The sequence below is a fragment of the Balaenoptera musculus genome, chromosome 1 (genome assembly GCF_009873245.2).
Source record: "Balaenoptera musculus isolate JJ_BM4_2016_0621 chromosome 1, mBalMus1.pri.v3, whole genome shotgun sequence".
Lineage (NCBI taxonomy): Eukaryota > Metazoa > Chordata > Mammalia > Artiodactyla > Balaenopteridae > Balaenoptera > Balaenoptera musculus.
In genome coordinates this window covers 81,425,260-81,444,420 of record NC_045785.1, presented here as the reverse complement: position 1 = coordinate 81,444,420, position 19,161 = coordinate 81,425,260, and the positions used below count along the sequence as shown (strand labels likewise).

Sequence of the window (19,161 nt, the reverse complement as noted above, 5' to 3'; positions counted from 1 at the left end):
TAGATTTAATCCTATCAACCCTGTCAGTCTTTTACAGAAATGGGAAAGCTGATCCTGAAATTCATATGGGATTACAAGGAGCCCTAAATAGTGAAAACAATCTTGAAAAAGAACAGAGTTGTAGGACTCACATTTCCCAATTTGAAAACTGACTACAACGATAGAATAATCAAAACAGTGTGGTACTGGCAACAGGATAGACATATAGATCAATGAAATAGAAATTGAGAGTTCAGAAATAAACCCATACGTGTATGGCCACCTGATTTTCAGCAAGGGTACCAAGACCATTTGATAAGGAAGAACAGTCTCTTCAACAAATGGTTCTTGAAAAACAGGACATCTCCATGCGAAAAAATGAGCTTTGACTCCTACCACACAGGACATAAAAAAATTACTCAGAATGGATCAATGATCTTTATGGTTTTAAAACACTTAAGGATAAATCTTCATGAGCTCAGATTTTTGGCAGTGGATTCTTAGATATGGATTCCTTGACACCAAAAGGATGAGCAACAGCAACAACAACAACAACCGAGAAACAGATAAATTGGACTTCAAAATTAAACCTTTTGAGCATCAAAGGACATTTTCCAGAAAATGAAAGGGCAACCTACAGAGTGGTAGAAAATATTTGAAACTCACATATTTAAGTGTTTAGCATCCAGAATATATAAAGAACTCTTTCAACAAAAAGGCAAACAACTCAATTTAAAAATGAACAGAGAATTACAGTATTACTTACCATAACCAAGACATGGAAACAGCCTAAGTGTCCACCAATGGATGAATGGTTAAAGAAAATGATACACATAAATACACACACACATAATGCACATGCTGGAATATTATTCAGCCAATAAAAAGAATAAAATCTTGCCATTTGCAACAACATGGATGGATCTTGAGGACATTATGCTGGGAAAAATGAAATAAGTCAAATAGAGAAGGCACATATCACATGACCCACTTATATGTGAACCTAAAAACAAACAACAAACCCCACCAAGCTCATAGATACAGAGAACAGATTGGTGGTTGCCAAAGATGGGAGGGTGAGTGAAATGTGGTTAAGGGGGTCAAGAGGTAGAAATTTCCAGTTATAAATAAGCCATGGGGATGTAATGTACAGCATGGTGACTATAGTTAACAAAACTGTATTGCCTATTTGAAAGTTGCTAAAGAGTAGATATTGCAAATTCTCATCTTGAGAAAAAAAATTGTAACTACCTATGATGATGGATGTTAACTAGACATTGTGGTGGTCATTTCACGATATATGCAAATACTGAATCATGGTTCTGTACACCTAAAAACTAATATAATGTTATATATCAATTGTACTTCAATAAAACTTTTTTTTTTAAGTAAGCAGAAGACTCGAATATACCTTTTTCCAAAGAAATATACAAATGGCACCAAACATATGAAAAGATGTTCAACATCATTAGGCTTTAGGGAAATGCAGATCAAAACCACTATGAGATTTCCACACTCACTAGGATATCTATAATAAGTAAAAAAGAAAAGGAGTGTTGGCAAGGAGATGGAGAAATTGGAACCCTTGTATATTGCTGGTAGAAATATAAAATGGTCAGCTACTGTGGAAAACACTTTGATGGTTCCTCAAAAGTTTAAACATAGAATTATCATATGACCCACAATTCACTTCCTAGATGTATGCCCAAAAGAATGGAAAACTGATGTTCAGACAAGTATGTGTACACATGTTTGTAGCAACATCATTCACAAAAAAGTGGACATAGCCCAAAAGTTCATCAACAGAAGAATAGATAGGCAAATTGTGGTATATACATACAATGAAATATTCAGCCATAAGAAAGAATGAAGTACTGATGCATGCTATGAATAATATGCATGAATCTCCAAAACATTAAGCTAAGTGAAAGAAGCCAGACACAAAAGATCACATATTGTATGATTCCATTTGTATGAAATATCCAGAATAGATAAATCCATAGAAACAGAACAGAGGTTGGTGGTTGCCAGGTTGAGTGGGAAAAGGGTGAGAAACTGCTTAAGAGGTTTTACTGTGGACTGATGGAAGTGTTTTAGAGCTAGATAAAAATTTGTGGTTGTACAACATTCTGAATGTCCTAAATGCCACTGAATTGTTCGTTTAAAAGTGTTATTTGAAAAAAAAAAAAGTGTTATTTGAATTTTGCCTAATTGTCTAAAGAAGAAGTCTACAGAACTGAAGGGTATACGGCTCAAGGAAATGACACATTTAGTTTGAGTAATTGTGGTAGAAGGTGGAAATAAGGGAGAACATATAACATCCCAGTGCTGAAACCCATTGGTTGAGGTCAGGGTAGGACCAGAAGCAAGTGAGCTAGCTTGTATGAAGAGCCTGAGAGGCTTGGGAGAGCCCTCAGGGCTGGGATTGGGCATGTCTTAATCAGCATTGTGGTTGCATTGAGACTAAAAGGAGAATGCAATGTGGAGTAACAGGTCAAGGTTGGCAACTACAGAAGTGACTTACAATAGGTTGTCAAGATGAATGCCCTATAGGAACTATAGCCCAAAGGCAAGGGAGTTTAAGACGTAAAAGAGACAAGAATTTGATTATCAGGAGTTTAGTGGACTAATGAGAGAGCAGCTTGGGCAAGTGTTGAACATGGAGGCTATTATCCGTGGCTGTGATTTACATGATTTGGGAAGATGTGGTGTTTGGATAGGCCAGCTCCGTTAATGTGCCAGAGCAGAGCAGATGTATTTTTATATTTTCTTTATTTTTTTATGTTCTTCTACTTAGGAATAAGGTTGTTCCCAGAATCTCAGTGAATCTGAGATGGCCTCACTTAAAAGGGCTGGAAGTGACAGAGGCCAAGTAGGCTATTATATGAATATTGGAAATGTGGATAGTATGGTAGCTAATTAGGGTGACACTCCTACAGTGAAAAGGATCAAGGGGGTCTTCAATGTACTAAATTACAACTAGAAAAAAATGTAAAAAGATAAATAAGAAAAACCATGCAAACACTAAACAAAAGAAAGCTGGAGTGACTGTATTAATATCAGATAAAGTAGACTTTAGACTTCTTGGAATAAAGAGGTACATTTCATGTTGGTAATATGGTCAGTTCAATAAGAAGACATAACAATCTTAGGATTGTTATGTATTTAGGAATATATGTCTCCTAATATGTGTATGCTCCTAATGATAGGGGAGCATGAAGCTGAACTGATAGAACTGAAAAGTGACGTGGACAAATCCACAGGTACAGTTGGAGTCTTAAATACCCCTGTCTCAGTAATTGGTGAAACAAGTAGGTGGAAAATCATTATGGAATGGATATCAAAGACCAACCAACTTGACCCGGTTGGCATTTATGGAACACTTCACCTAATAACAGCAGAATACGTGTTATTTTTAAGTGCACATGGAACATTTACAAAGATAGAACATATTCTGGACCATAAAATAAATTTTGACAAATTTAAAGTAACTGAAATCATATGAAATATCTTCTTTGACTCTAACAGCATTCAGTTAGAAATTAATAATAGGTATCTGGGAAATCCCTAAAATATTGGGAAATTAAACAACACATTTTTACCCCTGTGTCAAAGAGAACATCTCAAGGGAAATTAGAATGTGTTTTGAATTAAATGAAAATGAAGACACAACATTATCAAAATCTGTGAGATCTACCTAAAGCAGTGCTTAGTGCAAAATCTATAACATTGAATGCTTATATTAGGAAAGGAAATAAGTCTCAAACCAACAATCTAAGCTTCTACCTTAAGAAACTAGACATGTAAGAGGAAATTCAACCTAAAGCAAGTAGAAGGAACAAGTAACAGAGTAGAAATTAATGAAATTGAAAACAGTATAAAACAAAAATAGAGAAAATCTGTGAAATCAAATGCTGGTTCTTATAAATCATCAATAAAGTTGATAAAACTCTATCTAGACTGACCAAAGATAGAAAAAACAATAGCCAGTTTAGGGATGACATTGACTTTTTACAGATGTAACCAAGTTGTCTTGTCTCATATCCTGGATTTGTCTGATTCCTTTCTCGTAGGGTCATATTTCCTGTAAACTAGATTCAGTTAAACATTTTTAACATTTAGATTATAGATGATGTTGTGAACTTTGCTTTTAAATCAGGAATCACATAATGTAAGTTCCCACTATTAGTGATGCTGCTGAGTTTGATTACCATGCTAAGTTTGGTTACCCCACAGCCTTTCCCTTGTAAAGGTATGGTTTCTTCTTTGCAACGATGAAGTAATACACTGGGAAATACTTCTGTACCAAATAAATATCTTGCCCTCTATTCATCTTTTACCTAATGGTTTTAGCATCCTCTGATTGGGTTTCCAAAATTGTGATTTTCATATTTTCTCATTTTTTTCTACACTGTTAGCTAATGTTCCTTTGTAAAAGAGACTTTTCTCTTTTTCCCTTCAATCTATCTCTCTTACTCACTATGAATACTTTTCTGTCACTCCAGACTCATGGGCTTTTGTTTGTTTTGATGTTTCATATCATATTTAATGATTTTAATGCTATTGGTACAATGATAAATATTAAACTTCTGAGCAGCAGTTTTTAAAAGGTAAATTTTATTTTTAATAAATTTTGAGTATTGATATGCTTTAAAAAGCATTTGTGCAGTACTCAATTATTGAGTAATTGTCTTTAACAGATCATTGATTGCATTTTATGCTGACTCTTGATACTTTGAACCTGATATTGTGGGTTTTCAAAAATGATCGTGTTAATTATGTTTTTTAATTGAGGTATAGTTGATTTACAATATTAGTTTCAGGTGTACAACATATATATTCAGAGATTACACTCCATTTAAAGTTATTGCAAAGTAATGGCTATATTTCCCTGTGCTATACAATATGTTGTGTTAATTTATTATTTAGTATTTACTACACTAAATAAAATTTAATATTTACTTATATTTAGTAATTTTAAATTAAATAATAAATATTAAACTAAGCGTAAGACAAACTAAGCATTGAGATTAAACTACCCCTTTAAGTATTTGTTATACATGTTGCACGTCAGTTTTTCTAGGAAACCCATAGAAGTAGAAATGATCCAATGATATTTCATACAGTTGCATGTCTGACTTTGTCCTTTTTGAGTGTGATGGGGCACAGATGTGTTTATATTGGATGATTTTTCCTGATGAGACCAACTGTCTGAGTCTTGCTTGATCTATTTATAAACTTTTTGCCCTACACATGACTGCTTATCATTCAGGTGTCCTGAATAAGTAATTGTTGTCCAGCAGTTTGTTGGCTAGGGTCAGCATATACAAGACGGATTGTAACACTTAAAGCTGCTGAGTGCTGAAATGACTGCCTTTTGAGGTTGTTGGGACATTCGTACCAGGAAGTACTTAACAGGAGGCTAGGCAAGATTTCTTTCGATCTTCCTTCCTCTTCCTATAATTCTAGAAGAAAATATAAAATAATTATGTGATACTTTTAAGAACCAAGGATTTGATATGAGGAATAAAAACTAATCTTACTTAGATTAAACACATGAATAAACATTAATAAACCAAAAACTATCCGTTAGTGCAAGTTGTGAAATCGTCTAGATAATTTATTTTAGAAAGTGTGTTTGTTAAGCAGCATTTAGAATTGTCCCACACCTGATTTACCTAGTGGGTTTGTTTTTCTTTATGAATATGGAAGTTAATGTTTAATATTTCTTCCTGCATTATAAACACTTTTAAACTCTGGTGACATTTAAAGCCATTTAATTTGTAATTATTGGTAAGTTTATGTACGTCTTCCTAAAAATCCAAACTAGACTGATGACTTTACACATTAAGCTTGGTAAACTCTCAGTATGCCTAGAAATCTGAACAGAAGCTTTCTTCCAAACTAATTTTGGACTTAGTCTAGGATTAAATGTTTTATATTCATATGTAATCATTTCTTTTCAGCTTAAATAATAAATGAACGTTCACTTTAGTGGCAATAATTGTTTTCTTAACATTTTCTTCATCAAAATATCTTGCAGTTTGTGTATATAAATAATCAGAGATAATCTTCCACCTTTTAAAGGATGCATGTAATTTTCAGATGTTGGGAATAACTCATTTAAAAATGATATACCAATTTAAAAAAAATAAATTTATGTATTTTATTTATTTTTGGCTGCGTTGGGTCTTCGTTGCTGAGCACTGGCTTTCTGTAGTTGCGGCGAGTGGGGGCTACTCTTCGTTGAGGTGCGTGGGCTTCTCATTGCGGTGGCTTCTCATCGCAGAGTGCAGCCTCTAGGCATGCAGGCTTCAGTAGTTGTGGCATGCGGGCTCAGTAGTAGTGGCTCTCAGGCTTAGTAGTTGTGGCGCACGGGCTTAGTTGCTCCGCGGCCTCTGGGATCTTCCTGGACCAGGGCTTGAACCTGTGTCCCCTGCATTGGCAGGCGGATTCCTAACCACTGCGCCACCAGGGAAGCCCCCAATTTCTCAAAAGAGCTTAGTGTGGCAAATCTTTAAATAGTACATCCATATTGCTTGGATTTTTTAAAAAAGACTCATTGGAACATGTGGTAGAGGGGATTACAAACATCTTTTTTTGGGATCATATGCTGGGAGGGAGAGCAACTTTTTATTTAAGTTTTTTTCTCCTTTAATATTGTCTTGCATAGAATCATATTCTGGACTCTTTGATAGTACAGGCATTTTCTCAGATGCTTTGGACGTAACAATGGAAATGTACCATATTCCCACACTATCATAAATTTTGTTTATTTTTGAAACAAATAGATTTTATAGGTTATTTTTGCAGCATTGAATTTCCACTCCCATTGTTTAATATATGGTTTATGATAGAGGGGGGTTTTGTTGTTGTTTTTTAAACCAAGAGTTGACTAGCTAATTGATTCAGCAAATAATGTTTCTCACTTACTATGAAAAGTACAGTTTAGTTCTGGCAATATAGTGGTAAATCACACTATCCTTGACATTGATTGTATAGTATTTATAGAGATAGATATTGTGAAAATTATTTAATTAGAGTGGCAATTAGTACTACAAGAAAGAAGAATACAGGGTTCCATGAAATATGTGGGTCCTTAAAAGGACATAAAATTATCAGGTCTTGAATAAATACAAGAAACATCTTTAAATACAAGCATTTACTATTCACTGGGGCACTTATATATTCTTCAAACATTGAATGTGTGAGTTCATTTTTTTTTGTTTGTTTTATTCAAGATACAAATAAAAAAGACTACTAAGGGCATTCTAATTTATCTTTACTTTTGTAACTTTTACAACACCAGAAAAGCACTTGGGATTAAAAAGTAGGTGGGCTAGAGACTCCACTAAAAAAAAATTTCTGTCAGTTTCATTGGAATGGGATTGCTGGTATCACAGAAGCAGTATGAGATTCATTGACAAAAATAAATTTGATGTAAGTGTAGGAAAGTCATTCATTATTTGTGGACCTTTAAATAAATGGCCCCTTGCTGACTTATCAGCCATCGTAATTGTGGCAGTTGTCATTTGGTAAAACAAATTGTATATTTTTCCAGTTTACTAATTTGAATATGAAGTATATTCTTAGGAATTTATTACAAGAATATTATGTGAGATGTTTATTTTTTTTAGGTGTTTAGATTTTAATATTATACCAGTAATTCTTAGAACAGTACATATTAAAACAATATATTAAGCTCTTAGAACATATTATTTCAACCCTTATATGACTTAAATGTTAAGCCATATAAGGGTTCTGTAATCCATATTCCCAGTTAACAGAATTGCCAGTCTGTTTGCCTTGCTGAGTCTTTTTAGTTTACTTATTAGTAAAGTGGAAGTTGTGGTGAAGGTTAAATGAGAATACAAAGCGCTTAGCATGTGCCTGACATATAATGAGCACTCAGTAGATGTTGGCTACTATCTTCATTGTTGTTATCATCATAAACTTTAAAACCTATTTTATAGTGAGTGGAACAGGAACGGGAGTATCTTAAAGCAGAACAGCTGCATCAGAAATGGTCAAGGCTTGGGCTTAATATGATAGCTGTTATTAAACCTCACTTTAGGGGACTTCCCTGGTGGCGCAGTGGTTAAGAATCTGCCTGCCAATGCAAGGAACACGGGTTCGAGCCCTGGTCCGGGAAGATCCCACATACCGTGGAGCAACTAAGCCCATGCGCCACAACTACTGAGCCCGCGTGCCACAACTACTGAAGCCCACGCATCTAGAGCCCGTGCTCCACAACAAGAGAAGCCACTGCAACGAGAAGCCCGCGCACTGCAACGAAGAGTAGCCCCCACTCGCCGCAACTAGAGAAAGCCCACGTGCAGCAACAAAGACCCAGTGCAGCCAAAAATAAATAAATTAATTAAATAAGTTAAAAAAACCCAAAAACCTCACTTTGAGCTTCTCTTGGCTTTGATTTCTTTCTTCCTCTCAAAAGTTTATCATTCTTTTCCTGACCTCAAGTCAACCTCATAAAAGCCCAATTTTGATTTTGCTTTGTATTAAAGTTTTCAATGCAGTGTTGTTGGTTTCAGGATTTTGATTTATTTTTATTTTTATTTTTTTTCTTTCTATTTGGTCTGGAAAACTATAAAATGAGTTGGACGAACCATGCTAAAAAGTTTCCTAAATAGACATGGTACTAGGAATTTTTGTTCCCCAATGTTCACTTGTTTCATAGCCACTGTCTTCCATGGCACTTCCTCCTGGTAAGCAGCTGGAAATGCCCACGTGTGCTGCAGTTTTTTTTCTCAGGCTATGTGGTACCAGTCACCTTTCCTGGCATCTCTTATTCCACTGTGAGGTAGTTGAGTTAAAAGGCTTAATAAAAAAACAAAAACAAAAACACCCTTGTTTTATAAATGACACTTTTTTCCCTGTGGAAAAAAAATTTTAAATTGAAACAGGTAGTTTACAGTACACAGTAACATCTTTTAACACTGGTACTTTGATGCCATTTCTGCCACTCACTGGTTGTGTGTACTTGGACAAGTTACTTCTGCATATAATACAAACTTCTTGTCCTGTATATAATAACGGGTGGTTGAGACTTAAGTGAGTTGGTCCTCTAGAATAATGCTTGGCGTAGAATGAGTGCTTAATAAGTGGTAGCTATTATTAAGATTAGTATTGATATTACCATTATTTCATCATTATAATTCTACCAGCTTGCTTTACCAATAGCATAAACTGCAAGTAATAAAACCCAAAACTTAAAAGACCTAAAACTGACAGGTAAAGTTTTTAATAGACTAAACATTGACAGGTATATCACTTTCCTGATCAAATTTAGATCTACATAATTTTGAACAAGGAGAATTGGAAATGGTAGAAATAAGTACCAAATAAGAGAATTCAATTGCAGAAGCTCTGAGTCAATTGAAAGGGACCAAAAACCAAACAAGAACAATAAAACCTCTAATCAATGTTTAATCTTATTTATAAATTTATAAGATTTATTAGGGTTCTCCAGCGTAATGGAACCAATAGGACAGACAGACAAACACACACACACACACAGACTTACTGTAATTGGCTCATGCCATTATGAAGGCTGAGAAGTCCAATGATCTGCCTTTTACAAGCTGGAGACCTAGAAAAGCCAATGATGTAATTCCAGTTGAAATCCAAAGGCCTGAGGGCCACAGAAGCTGAAGGTGTAAGTTCCAGTCCAAGGGTCCCAGCTCAAGCAGCAGGCAGGAACAGATCCTCCCTTTTTCTGCTTTTTGTTCTATTCAGGCCCTGAATGGATTGGATGGTCCCCACTCACATTGGAGAGGGCAGTCTACTGAGTCATCTGGAAACACCTTCACAGACACAGCCAGAAGTAATGTTTAATCTGGGCATCCCATGGCCTAGTCAAGTTGACATAAAAATTAACCATCACAAGTCCAACCCTTGTCAACTTGGCACCCATGCGCATCTCCTTAAACCATACTTAATTTCCAGATAAAATAACAAGGTCATAATTCTGCATAACTTGATACAGTTATATCCTGAGCATAACCAAAAATGTACTAATGCCTTTCTCTGAAGAGGAGGTAAAGTCCTTGAGTGACGTTTTCTCTTCTTGTATCTTAAATATCCTGTAACTTAAATACTATACTGTAAATACTATACTATAAAACAATACTTAAATGCTGTAATATAAAGTCAGTGCATCTTATATTGCATGATAAGGGAATAAGAAAGGAAAGAAAACAGATACAAACGTATTCATAGCAAAATTAGGAGGAAATACTCATGACGGTTAGAGTCCTCGTTTCTGTAAGTGATCATTTGGTTGTAGCTAGTATTTGTAGCTGCCTTCTTCCACTACCCACTCTGTATTCCTTTGCCTTCAAAAAGCACCTCAGCTGGTCATGGTTCTTTGCCTGGTGGAGTGACCCAAACCTTCACTCCTGAAGGATCTGGGCCATTAGTAATCCTTCCTGGATTGGGTTGTAAATTTTTAGTGACTTTTAATCACAGGGCATGATAATACTAAGAGACACCCCAAAGGATCTCCTATGTTCCACATATATTCTTTCCTGATCTCCATTGTGGAGTAGTAGTCCACTTTCCCCTCGGTAGTCAGGATCAGTCAACCAGACCAGCACCGTAATTCCCTTTTTTGCCTATTGATTCAGATGCATGAGGACCCAAAGCGGTTGGATGAGTCTTAACTTCCAGTTTACTGTCTCCTCGTGGAAGCATTCCTCCCTCAGGCAGTAAGAGCTCTAGACCAGCAGAGCATAATGTTGCAAAGCAAACATTTTGTTGGTGAGTCTGTAGCAACAATAGTGTCACTCCTATTTTCACCCCTTGACCCCTGGATCTATGAATTATGGGAGAAACGGCACTGTATATTGGACAGTGATTCACAGCATATTCATTCTTCTGGAGAACCTTGCCCCAGCCCTGCAAGGTATTGCCACCTAGCTGGCACTGTAAATGAGTTTTCAAAAGGTCATTCCACCTTTCTGTCAAGTCAGCTGCTTGATATTAGGGAACTTGGTAAGCCTGGTGAATTCCATGAGCATGGGCCCATTGCTCTACTTATTTTGCTATGATGTGCACTCCTTGATCAGAAGCAGTGCTGTGGAGAATACCATCACGGTGGATAATGCATTCTGTAAGTCCATGGATGATAGTTTTAACAGAAGCATTGCATGCTGGGAAGGCAACTTCATATCCAGAGTAAGCGTCTGTTCCAGTAAGAACAAAACGCCCCTTCCATGATGGAAGTGGTCCAATGTGATTAACCTGCCACCAGGTTGTTGGCTGATCACCCCAGGGAATGGTGTCGTATCAGAGGCGCAGTGTTGATCTCTGTTGCTGGCAGATTGGACACTCAGCAGTGGCGGTTGCCAGATCACCCTGGTGAGTGGAAGTCTGTGTTGCTGAGCCCATGTATAATCTCCATCCCAGCCACTATAGCTACTTTGTTTATAAGCTTATTGGACTTTCTGAGGAAAGAGGCTGACTGGTATCCACAGAATGGGTCAGTCCATCCAATTGATTTTTTAAATCCTCTGCTGAGGTCACCCTTTGGTGAGCACTCACATGGGAGACAAACATCTTCACCTTTTTAGCCTATTCAGAGAGGTCTGTCTACATACATCTTCCCCAGATTTTTTTGTCACCAGTTTTCACTTCCTTTACGTTAAACCAAGGCATGTCCAGCATTTCCAGTTCACTCACTGTGGGCTGTGGGCCACCCTTTGGTCCATGTTTCAGCCAACCAACCAAACAAATGTTAGAGTTTCTTCTAAGTCCCTAAGTCATAGCATTAAATGCAGATTCTCCGTTCAGTGAGCCTATATCAATACTAAGGATCGATCCCAATAAAAATACTTTTTGTTCAGTAATGCATATGAATGTAATTGAATAGAGCTAATTGCTATATACAGAAATTGATAATGGGATGAAATTGGCTTAGTGGAGTTAGATTGATTCTGAATACTTTATTAAAGTGTATCAGTGCTTGTATAATTTTCGTTAACATGTTTGTATTGATAAACATGGAATTAAAACTTCCTTAGACTCAAAAGGTAAGAAAACACCTACCTGGGCCAGGTGGTGGAATTGTAAAAATGCCTTCTACTACAATTTAGTATGAGATGTAACATAAAATACAGGTATACATCAGATTGTGGGTTCAGTTCCAGATCACTGTGATATAAAGCAAATATCACAATAAAGTGAGTCACACAAATTTTTTGGTTTCCCAGTGCATATAAAAGTTATGTTTACACTGTATTGTAACCAAGAAGTATGCAGTAGCACTGTGCCTGAGAAAAACAATGTACACACCTTAATTAAAAAATATTTATTGCCAAAAATGCTAACCATCATCTGAGCCTTCAGTGAGTCGTAATCTTTTTGCTGGTGGAGGGTCTTGCCTCGATGTTGATGGCTGCTGACTGATCAGGGTGGTGGTTGCTGAAGGTTGACAATTTCTTTAAAAAAAAGCAAAGTGAAGTTTGCCACAGCGATTGACTCTTCCTTTCATGAACAGTTTCTCTGTAGCATGCAGTGCTGTTTGATAACATTTTGCCCACAGTATAACTTCTTTCACTTTTGGGGTCAGTATTCTCAAACCCTGCCACTGCTTTATCAACTAAGTATATTTAATATTCTCAATCCTTTGCTGTCATTTCAGTCATCTTCACAGCATCTTCACCAGGAATAGATTCCATCTCAAGAAACCATTTTCTTTGCTTGTCTGTTAGAAGAAACTCCTCCTGCAAGTTTTACCATGAGATAGCAGCAGTTCAGTCACATCTTCAGGCTCCACTTCTAATTCTAGCTCTCTTGCTGTTTTCATCACATCTGCAGTTACTTCTCGCACTGACTTGAACCTCTCCACGTCATCCATGAGGGTTGGAATCAACTTCTTCCAACCTCCTGTTAATATTGATATTTTGACCTTTTCCCATGAATCATGAATGTTCTTAATGGCATCTAGAATGGTGAATCCTTTCCAGAAGGTTTTCAATTTACTTTTCCCAGATCCATCTAAGGAATTGCTATTTATGGCAGCTGTTGCCTTACGAAATGTATTTCTTAAGTTTTTTGAAGACTTGAAAGTTGGAATTATTCCTTGATCCTTGGGCTGCAAAATGGATATTGTGTTAGCAGGCATGAAAACAGCATTAATCTCATTTTACATCTCCGTCAGAGCTTTTGGGTGACCAGGTGCATTGTCAGTGAGCAGTAATATTTTGAAAGGAATCTTTTTCTGAGCACTAGGTCTCAACAGTGGGCATAAAATAGTCAGTAGACCATGTTGTAAACAAATGTGCTATCATCAAGTCTTTGTTACCATTTAGAGAGCATAGGCAGAGTAGATTTAATTCTTAGTGGCCCTAAGATTTTTCAGAATGGTAAATGAGCATTGGCTTCAGCTTCAAGTTTCCAGCTTCATTAGCCCCTAACAAGAAAATCAGCCTGTTCTTTGAAGCTTTGAAGCCAGGCATTGACTTCTCTTCTAGCTGTGAAAGTTTTAGATGGCATCTTCTTCCAATAGAAGGCTGTTTAATCTACATCAAAAATCTATTGTTTAATGTAGCTGCCTTCATTAATGACTTTAGCTAGGTCTTCTGGATAACTTGCTGCAGCTTCTACATTAGAACTTACTGCTTCACCTTGCACATTTATGTTATGGAAAAGGCCTCTTTCCTTAAACCTCATGAACCAATCTGTTTTAGCTTCAAACTTTTCTTCTGCAGCTTCCTTACTTCTCTCAGCCTTCATAGAACTGAAGAAAGTTAGGGCCTTGCTCTGGATAAGGCTTTGGCTTAAGGGAGTGTTGTGACTGGTTTGATCTTTAATCCAGACCACTAAAACTTTTTCCATTGTCAGCAATAAGGCTGTTTTGCTTTCTTATCATTTGTGTGTTCAGTGGAATAGCACTTTTAATTTTCTTTAAGAGGGACTTCCCTGGTGGTCCAGAATCCGCCTTCCAATGCAGGGGACGCGGGTTCGATCCCTGGTTGGGGAACTAAGATCCCACATGCTGCAAGGCAACTAAGCCCACGCGCCAGAACTACTGAGTCCGCACACCTCAAGCAGAGAGCCCACACGCGGCAAACTACAGAGCCCACGCGCTCTGAAGCCCGTGTGCCACAACTAAAGAGAGAAAACCCACACGTCACAACTAGAGAGAAGCCCGCACGCCACAACTAGAGAGAAGCCCACGTGCTGCAATGAAGAGCCGGCGCACCGCAACAAAAAGATCCTGCGTGCCGCAACAAAGACCCCGCATGCCACAATGAAGACCCAACGCAGCCAAAAATAAATAAATAAATAAATAAATAAATAAATATTTTTAAAAAGTCAGGACCATTGTCAAAAAAAAATTTTTTTTAATTTCCTTTTTAAGAACTTTTCCTTTACATTCACAACTTGGCTGTTTGGTGAAAGAGCCCTAGTTTTTGGCTTATCTTGGCTTTCGACATGCCTTCCTCACTAAGTTTAATCATTTCTACCTTTCGATTTAAAGTGAGAGGCATGCAACTCTTCCTTTCTCTTGAACACTTGGAGTCCGTTGTGGTTTATCAAATGGCCTGATTTCAATAGTGTTGTATCTCAGGGAATAGGGAGGCCCGAGGAAAAGGATGGGGGGAACGGCCAGTCTGTGGAGCTGTCAGAACACAAACAACGTTAGTAACACCAAAAGTCACTGGTCACAGATCATCCTAACAAATATAATAATAATGAAAAAGTTTGAAATATTGTGAGAATTACCAAAATGTGACACTGACTTGAAGTGAGCAAATGCTGTTGGAAAAATGGCACTGATAAACTTGCTTGAAGTAAGGTTGCTACAAACCTTCAATTTGTAAAAATTGTAGTATCTGCAAAGTGCAATAAAGTGAGGAACAATAAAATGAGGTATGCCTGTATTAAATAATACCCACTGTAAGCACTATAACAGTTAGATGGTGATACATAAGGCTGTTGCGGTGGTTCAGTGAAAGAGATGAGAGCATAAATAAAAACAATGACTGTGAAGATGGAAAGGAGCAGACAAATTCGAGAGATGTGGAAGTCACTAAGATTTTGTGATTGATTTGGTATGGGTTGAGTATAAGAGGGGAAGTTTTGACTTGGTCAGTTGTTAGATGGTGGGATCCTTAGCATATAGTAGTAAACACATGAGGAGGAAAAGATGGGGAGTCCAGTTTTGACATGTTGAATGTGAGGTGAGTATGAGGCTAAACCGATGAAGAAAACCAGTAGGAAGTTGTGAATATGAATCTGTAGCTTAGTAGAAAGATCAGAGCTGAGAATATGGACTTGAGAGTCATCGTTCTCTATGTATCTGTATATCTGTCAATATCTATCTATATATTTATTGTCCCTAGAGTTCCATTATTGTGTGTTCTTTCTTTCTCCCTCTTCCTGTCCCTCTTTCCCTCTTTTTTTTTTTTTAAACTATTTTATAGATTCTTCCTTGGTGATCTCATCCATTGTCTATATAGACTTATACAGAGACAAAATCTGATACATATACACAGTATCTGATAGTGTCTTTAAACGGACTGTATTAGTGGATGAAATCACATAGGAGGAATCTACAAAATAAGAAAGTTAACAGGAAGATTGAGAAAAAACACAATATTGAAATCCTGGGGCCTACTGATTGATACACACAGACATATACACGCACACATACACGTAGACATACATACCTATAATTAAGTAGTTCAGCTGACAGAGGAGACAGAGAAGATATGAGGTAGAACCATGAAAGAGTAATACCTTAGAATCTGAGGGAGGAGAAATTTTTGAGTTGTCAGTTGTTTTAAATTCCAAAGACTATCTGGTGAAGGTAAGAGCTGAATAAAAGGGCTTTCCATTGAGTTTTTATATTGTTATTGGGTATTAATATTGTTAGCGATTAGAGCAGTTTCATCAAGGGATGAAGACTAAAGCTAGTTTGCAGTGAGTTGAGGAACAAATGGGAAATATGAGAAGAGAAATAACACGTACACTACAGAATGTATCCCGTTAACAATAGAGGATGATTAGAAGTTTTGTAAACTTTATTGATAAAAATTTGTTCCTAATATTAGTACAGTTTTTTTTTTACTTGGTTGGATCAGTTGGATTATACCAGATCAATGGTTTCATTCTCATTTTGACCATTTGGGTTTGATGTATTCCTGGGACTCTCCTGATAGAGTCTTGGAAAATAAGCGTGAAGTAACATAGAGCTTTAGATTAAGAGCAAAAAATTCTAGTGTTACTCATAAAGTAACTATGATCTAATTAAACAAAAATCATGGCACCTGCATTTTGGATGTGGTCATTCCAAAATTGCCATTCTCCTATTTGATAAGGTAAGTATTTGCTAAGGTGTTATACCTATTGCAGATGTACTTCTTGTATTGAAATATTGTTTTAATAGTATCAGAAAATTACTAGGAGAAACAACATGTAGTACACTGAATTAAAAAATTCTCATTTGCCTAATAAGTGAACAGTACATTTTTAAAAATATCTTTTTGGGTAACTGGGGCAAGGGAGTACCATATGTTTTAATTAAGTATTTAATAGTTTTTAAATAGAGTTTTAATTTGATGTCTATTTTGTTCCTAATGTATTGAAGAGTAACAGGAACCATTCTTTACTTGTGCCAGTTCAGTGGGAGATTATTCCCTATGACTCTATGTTGGAATTTTGAGTTGTCGGTATTTCTTTACTACATGGGTTAAATGTGACGTGATAGTTTATTTTAGGAAGTCTTTTATAATAGTGAATTCAATATCTTTTTGCTTTTTTGAACAGCTTTATGTAGAAACTAGTTTAAAAAGGGATTTCTTAAGTAGCTGTATTGGTATAAAGTAGGAAAGGAAATGGAAAGGTTTCATGCTTCCATGGCTAATTTCTTTATGCAGCATCTTCTTTTTTTTTTTGCTTCCAGCAGTCATTTTCATGAGTATATTTAAATAGATCTACATTTCTAACAGCAAATACATTTTTATTCTTTTGGGATTTAAGATGGTTCACGTTATGGTGGATGCTTTGTTTTTATTTCTATCAGGTTAAAATAGAATTTTCAGTAAATATGTACTTGTCTTCTGTAGTCTGTAACGGTGCTGTCTAATAGTAATATAATGTGAGCCAGATATGCATTTTAAAACACCATGTTAAAAGGAATAATTAATAATTAATGAAATTAATAAATAATAAAAATTTTATTTGATTAAATATTTTGTTTAACTCGAGGCATTTGGAATATTATTTCAACATATAATCAGTATACAAATTACTGAGATATTTTGCCTTTTTATTTCACATTAAGCCTTCAAAATCCAGTTTGTATTTTACACTTAAAACTTTTCTTAATTTGGACTTACCACATTTCAAGTGCTCAGTAACCATATGTGGCTGGTGGTTACAGTGTTGTACAGTTCAAGTCTATAGAGTTGGAACAAATTCTTAGTATCTGGATGGATGGACAGATAAAAAAATATTTATCTCCTATAAATTGGATTTGGTTAGTGTAATAACTGATTATGAACACCCAATAATATAATCATCTTTATAGATATCAAACCTGGAATTTTTTGTTCATTGGAAAGTTAATTGGAGGACATAAGCTGGAAATATTAGGTGGATGGAACTTTTACGATCTGGTGCCCTCAGTAGTTGTATTGTGTAATTGCACTTATTTTTATTATATATACATGCTCATACTTCTGAAAAATTTCAGTGTATGTCTATAACTTGTAGCATAAATGCAGTTCCAACTACAATGAAGATTTTGTGCTACAGCTAGAGAAGGAATTGGTCCAAGCCCGACTGAGTGAAGCTGAGTCTCAGTGTGCACTAAAGGAAATGCAGGATAAAGTTCTGGATATAGAAAAGGTAAGAACAACATAAATGCTTTCATTCCGAAATTAGAGGGGACATGTGATAGATATTTGTTAAGTACTTACTGAGCAGTGAAATTGGACTTGGTGTTTTTGCACATCAAAAATCTTACATATTATACGAGAGGAAAGGAAAAAAATACATGATTCCCGTTTATTCTTTGTTGTTGCCATACTACTCAAAGTGCCATATTTAGGGTAAAAATGGAGGTTAGAGCCCTTTTAGAGGAAAACAACCAGGATAATTTTGAGATGAATAATGTTTAAATGTCGGAGAAGAGAAACTTAGGGGATAGAAATTAACCATCGTCAAGATGAATAGTACTTACAGCATTTAGAATCACCAGACTGCAGCTGGTACAGTATCTCCCAGACTTCTCGTTTCTGAAATTCTGGGAGAAGTGGGACAATTTGAACTGTAGCAGTCTACAAGTTAGTAATATTACCTCTTGGCCGTTGGCCCAGTACTAACCCTTTTTGTTTTGTTTTTTAGTATATAAAATATGCTGAAAGCATTTGTCTTAAGCACATTTCAATTAATGTAATTAAACAGAAGGCAACAACTTCTAGAAGAATTAGATTTAGCTACAAAAAACTCGCCATATATTTGTTAAATTAATTTATGGAATACTTTTTGGGTCAATCCAGACCATAGTGTATTTTTTAATTTAAAGCCTGTGCTAAACACAAGTGAAAAGAACTAAAAAATCACATTGGTAGTTTTTTTAAAAAATGAAAATTACCATTTTTATCCCTATAGTATATAAATACATCATGTTGCTTTTATCCAAATAAAAGGTAAATTTCAAAAAAAAAAATCCACTGTGAAATTTACATTCTGACTAAGCACAAAAGTACACAAATATTAGGTCTAATCAGAAATTTCAGCTGACAAATGAACATTTTTACTTTGAAAATATGTAGATCTGAGATATAGAAGTGAATATTTTGATTGGAACACATTGCAAATATACCTTGTTTTCATGTAAAAATAATTTTTTTAAAGAAAAAAAAGAAATTATCCATCATCTTCAAATATTATAATACCTTCATCTGCAAGAGGTGTAGAAAATAGACCAATACATAAACATTTCAGCGAAAATTTCATCTGAGTGTAACTGTTACAGCTTTCCAAGCTGCAGAAAACCACCTCCGAATATATAGGAAGATCTTAGCTGGAGGTGTACTTACAGAAGCTAACTTGATTTTAGGTTTCTTATAACCCTCAGACTTGAGAGTCTCTGTTCCAAATAACAAACTCTGAATCTCTGTTTTCTCATCTATAAAATCATAGATGATTTGG

The 19,161-nt window shown here is 35.9% G+C and overlaps 1 protein-coding gene across 11 annotated transcripts in view; it reads left to right on the top strand.

The window, feature by feature from the left end:
• Positions 1 to 19,161, top strand: part of EVI5 (ecotropic viral integration site 5) — a 227,345-nt gene that overhangs the window by 127,775 nt on the left and 80,409 nt on the right. For 8 of the 11 annotated variants that reach the window (XR_005019724.1, XM_036850975.1, XM_036850951.1 and 5 more), the window contains one exon: positions 17,719 to 17,853. Coding sequence is in view for 10 of the 11 variants with exons in the window: in XM_036850975.1 (XP_036706870.1) it covers positions 17,719 to 17,853 (135 nt within the window). In the remaining variant the exon portion in view is untranslated. The remainder of the gene's footprint in view (positions 1 to 17,718; positions 17,854 to 19,161) is intronic. The other 3 variants (XM_036850955.1, XM_036850995.1, XM_036851004.1) reach the window with 1 other exon arrangement.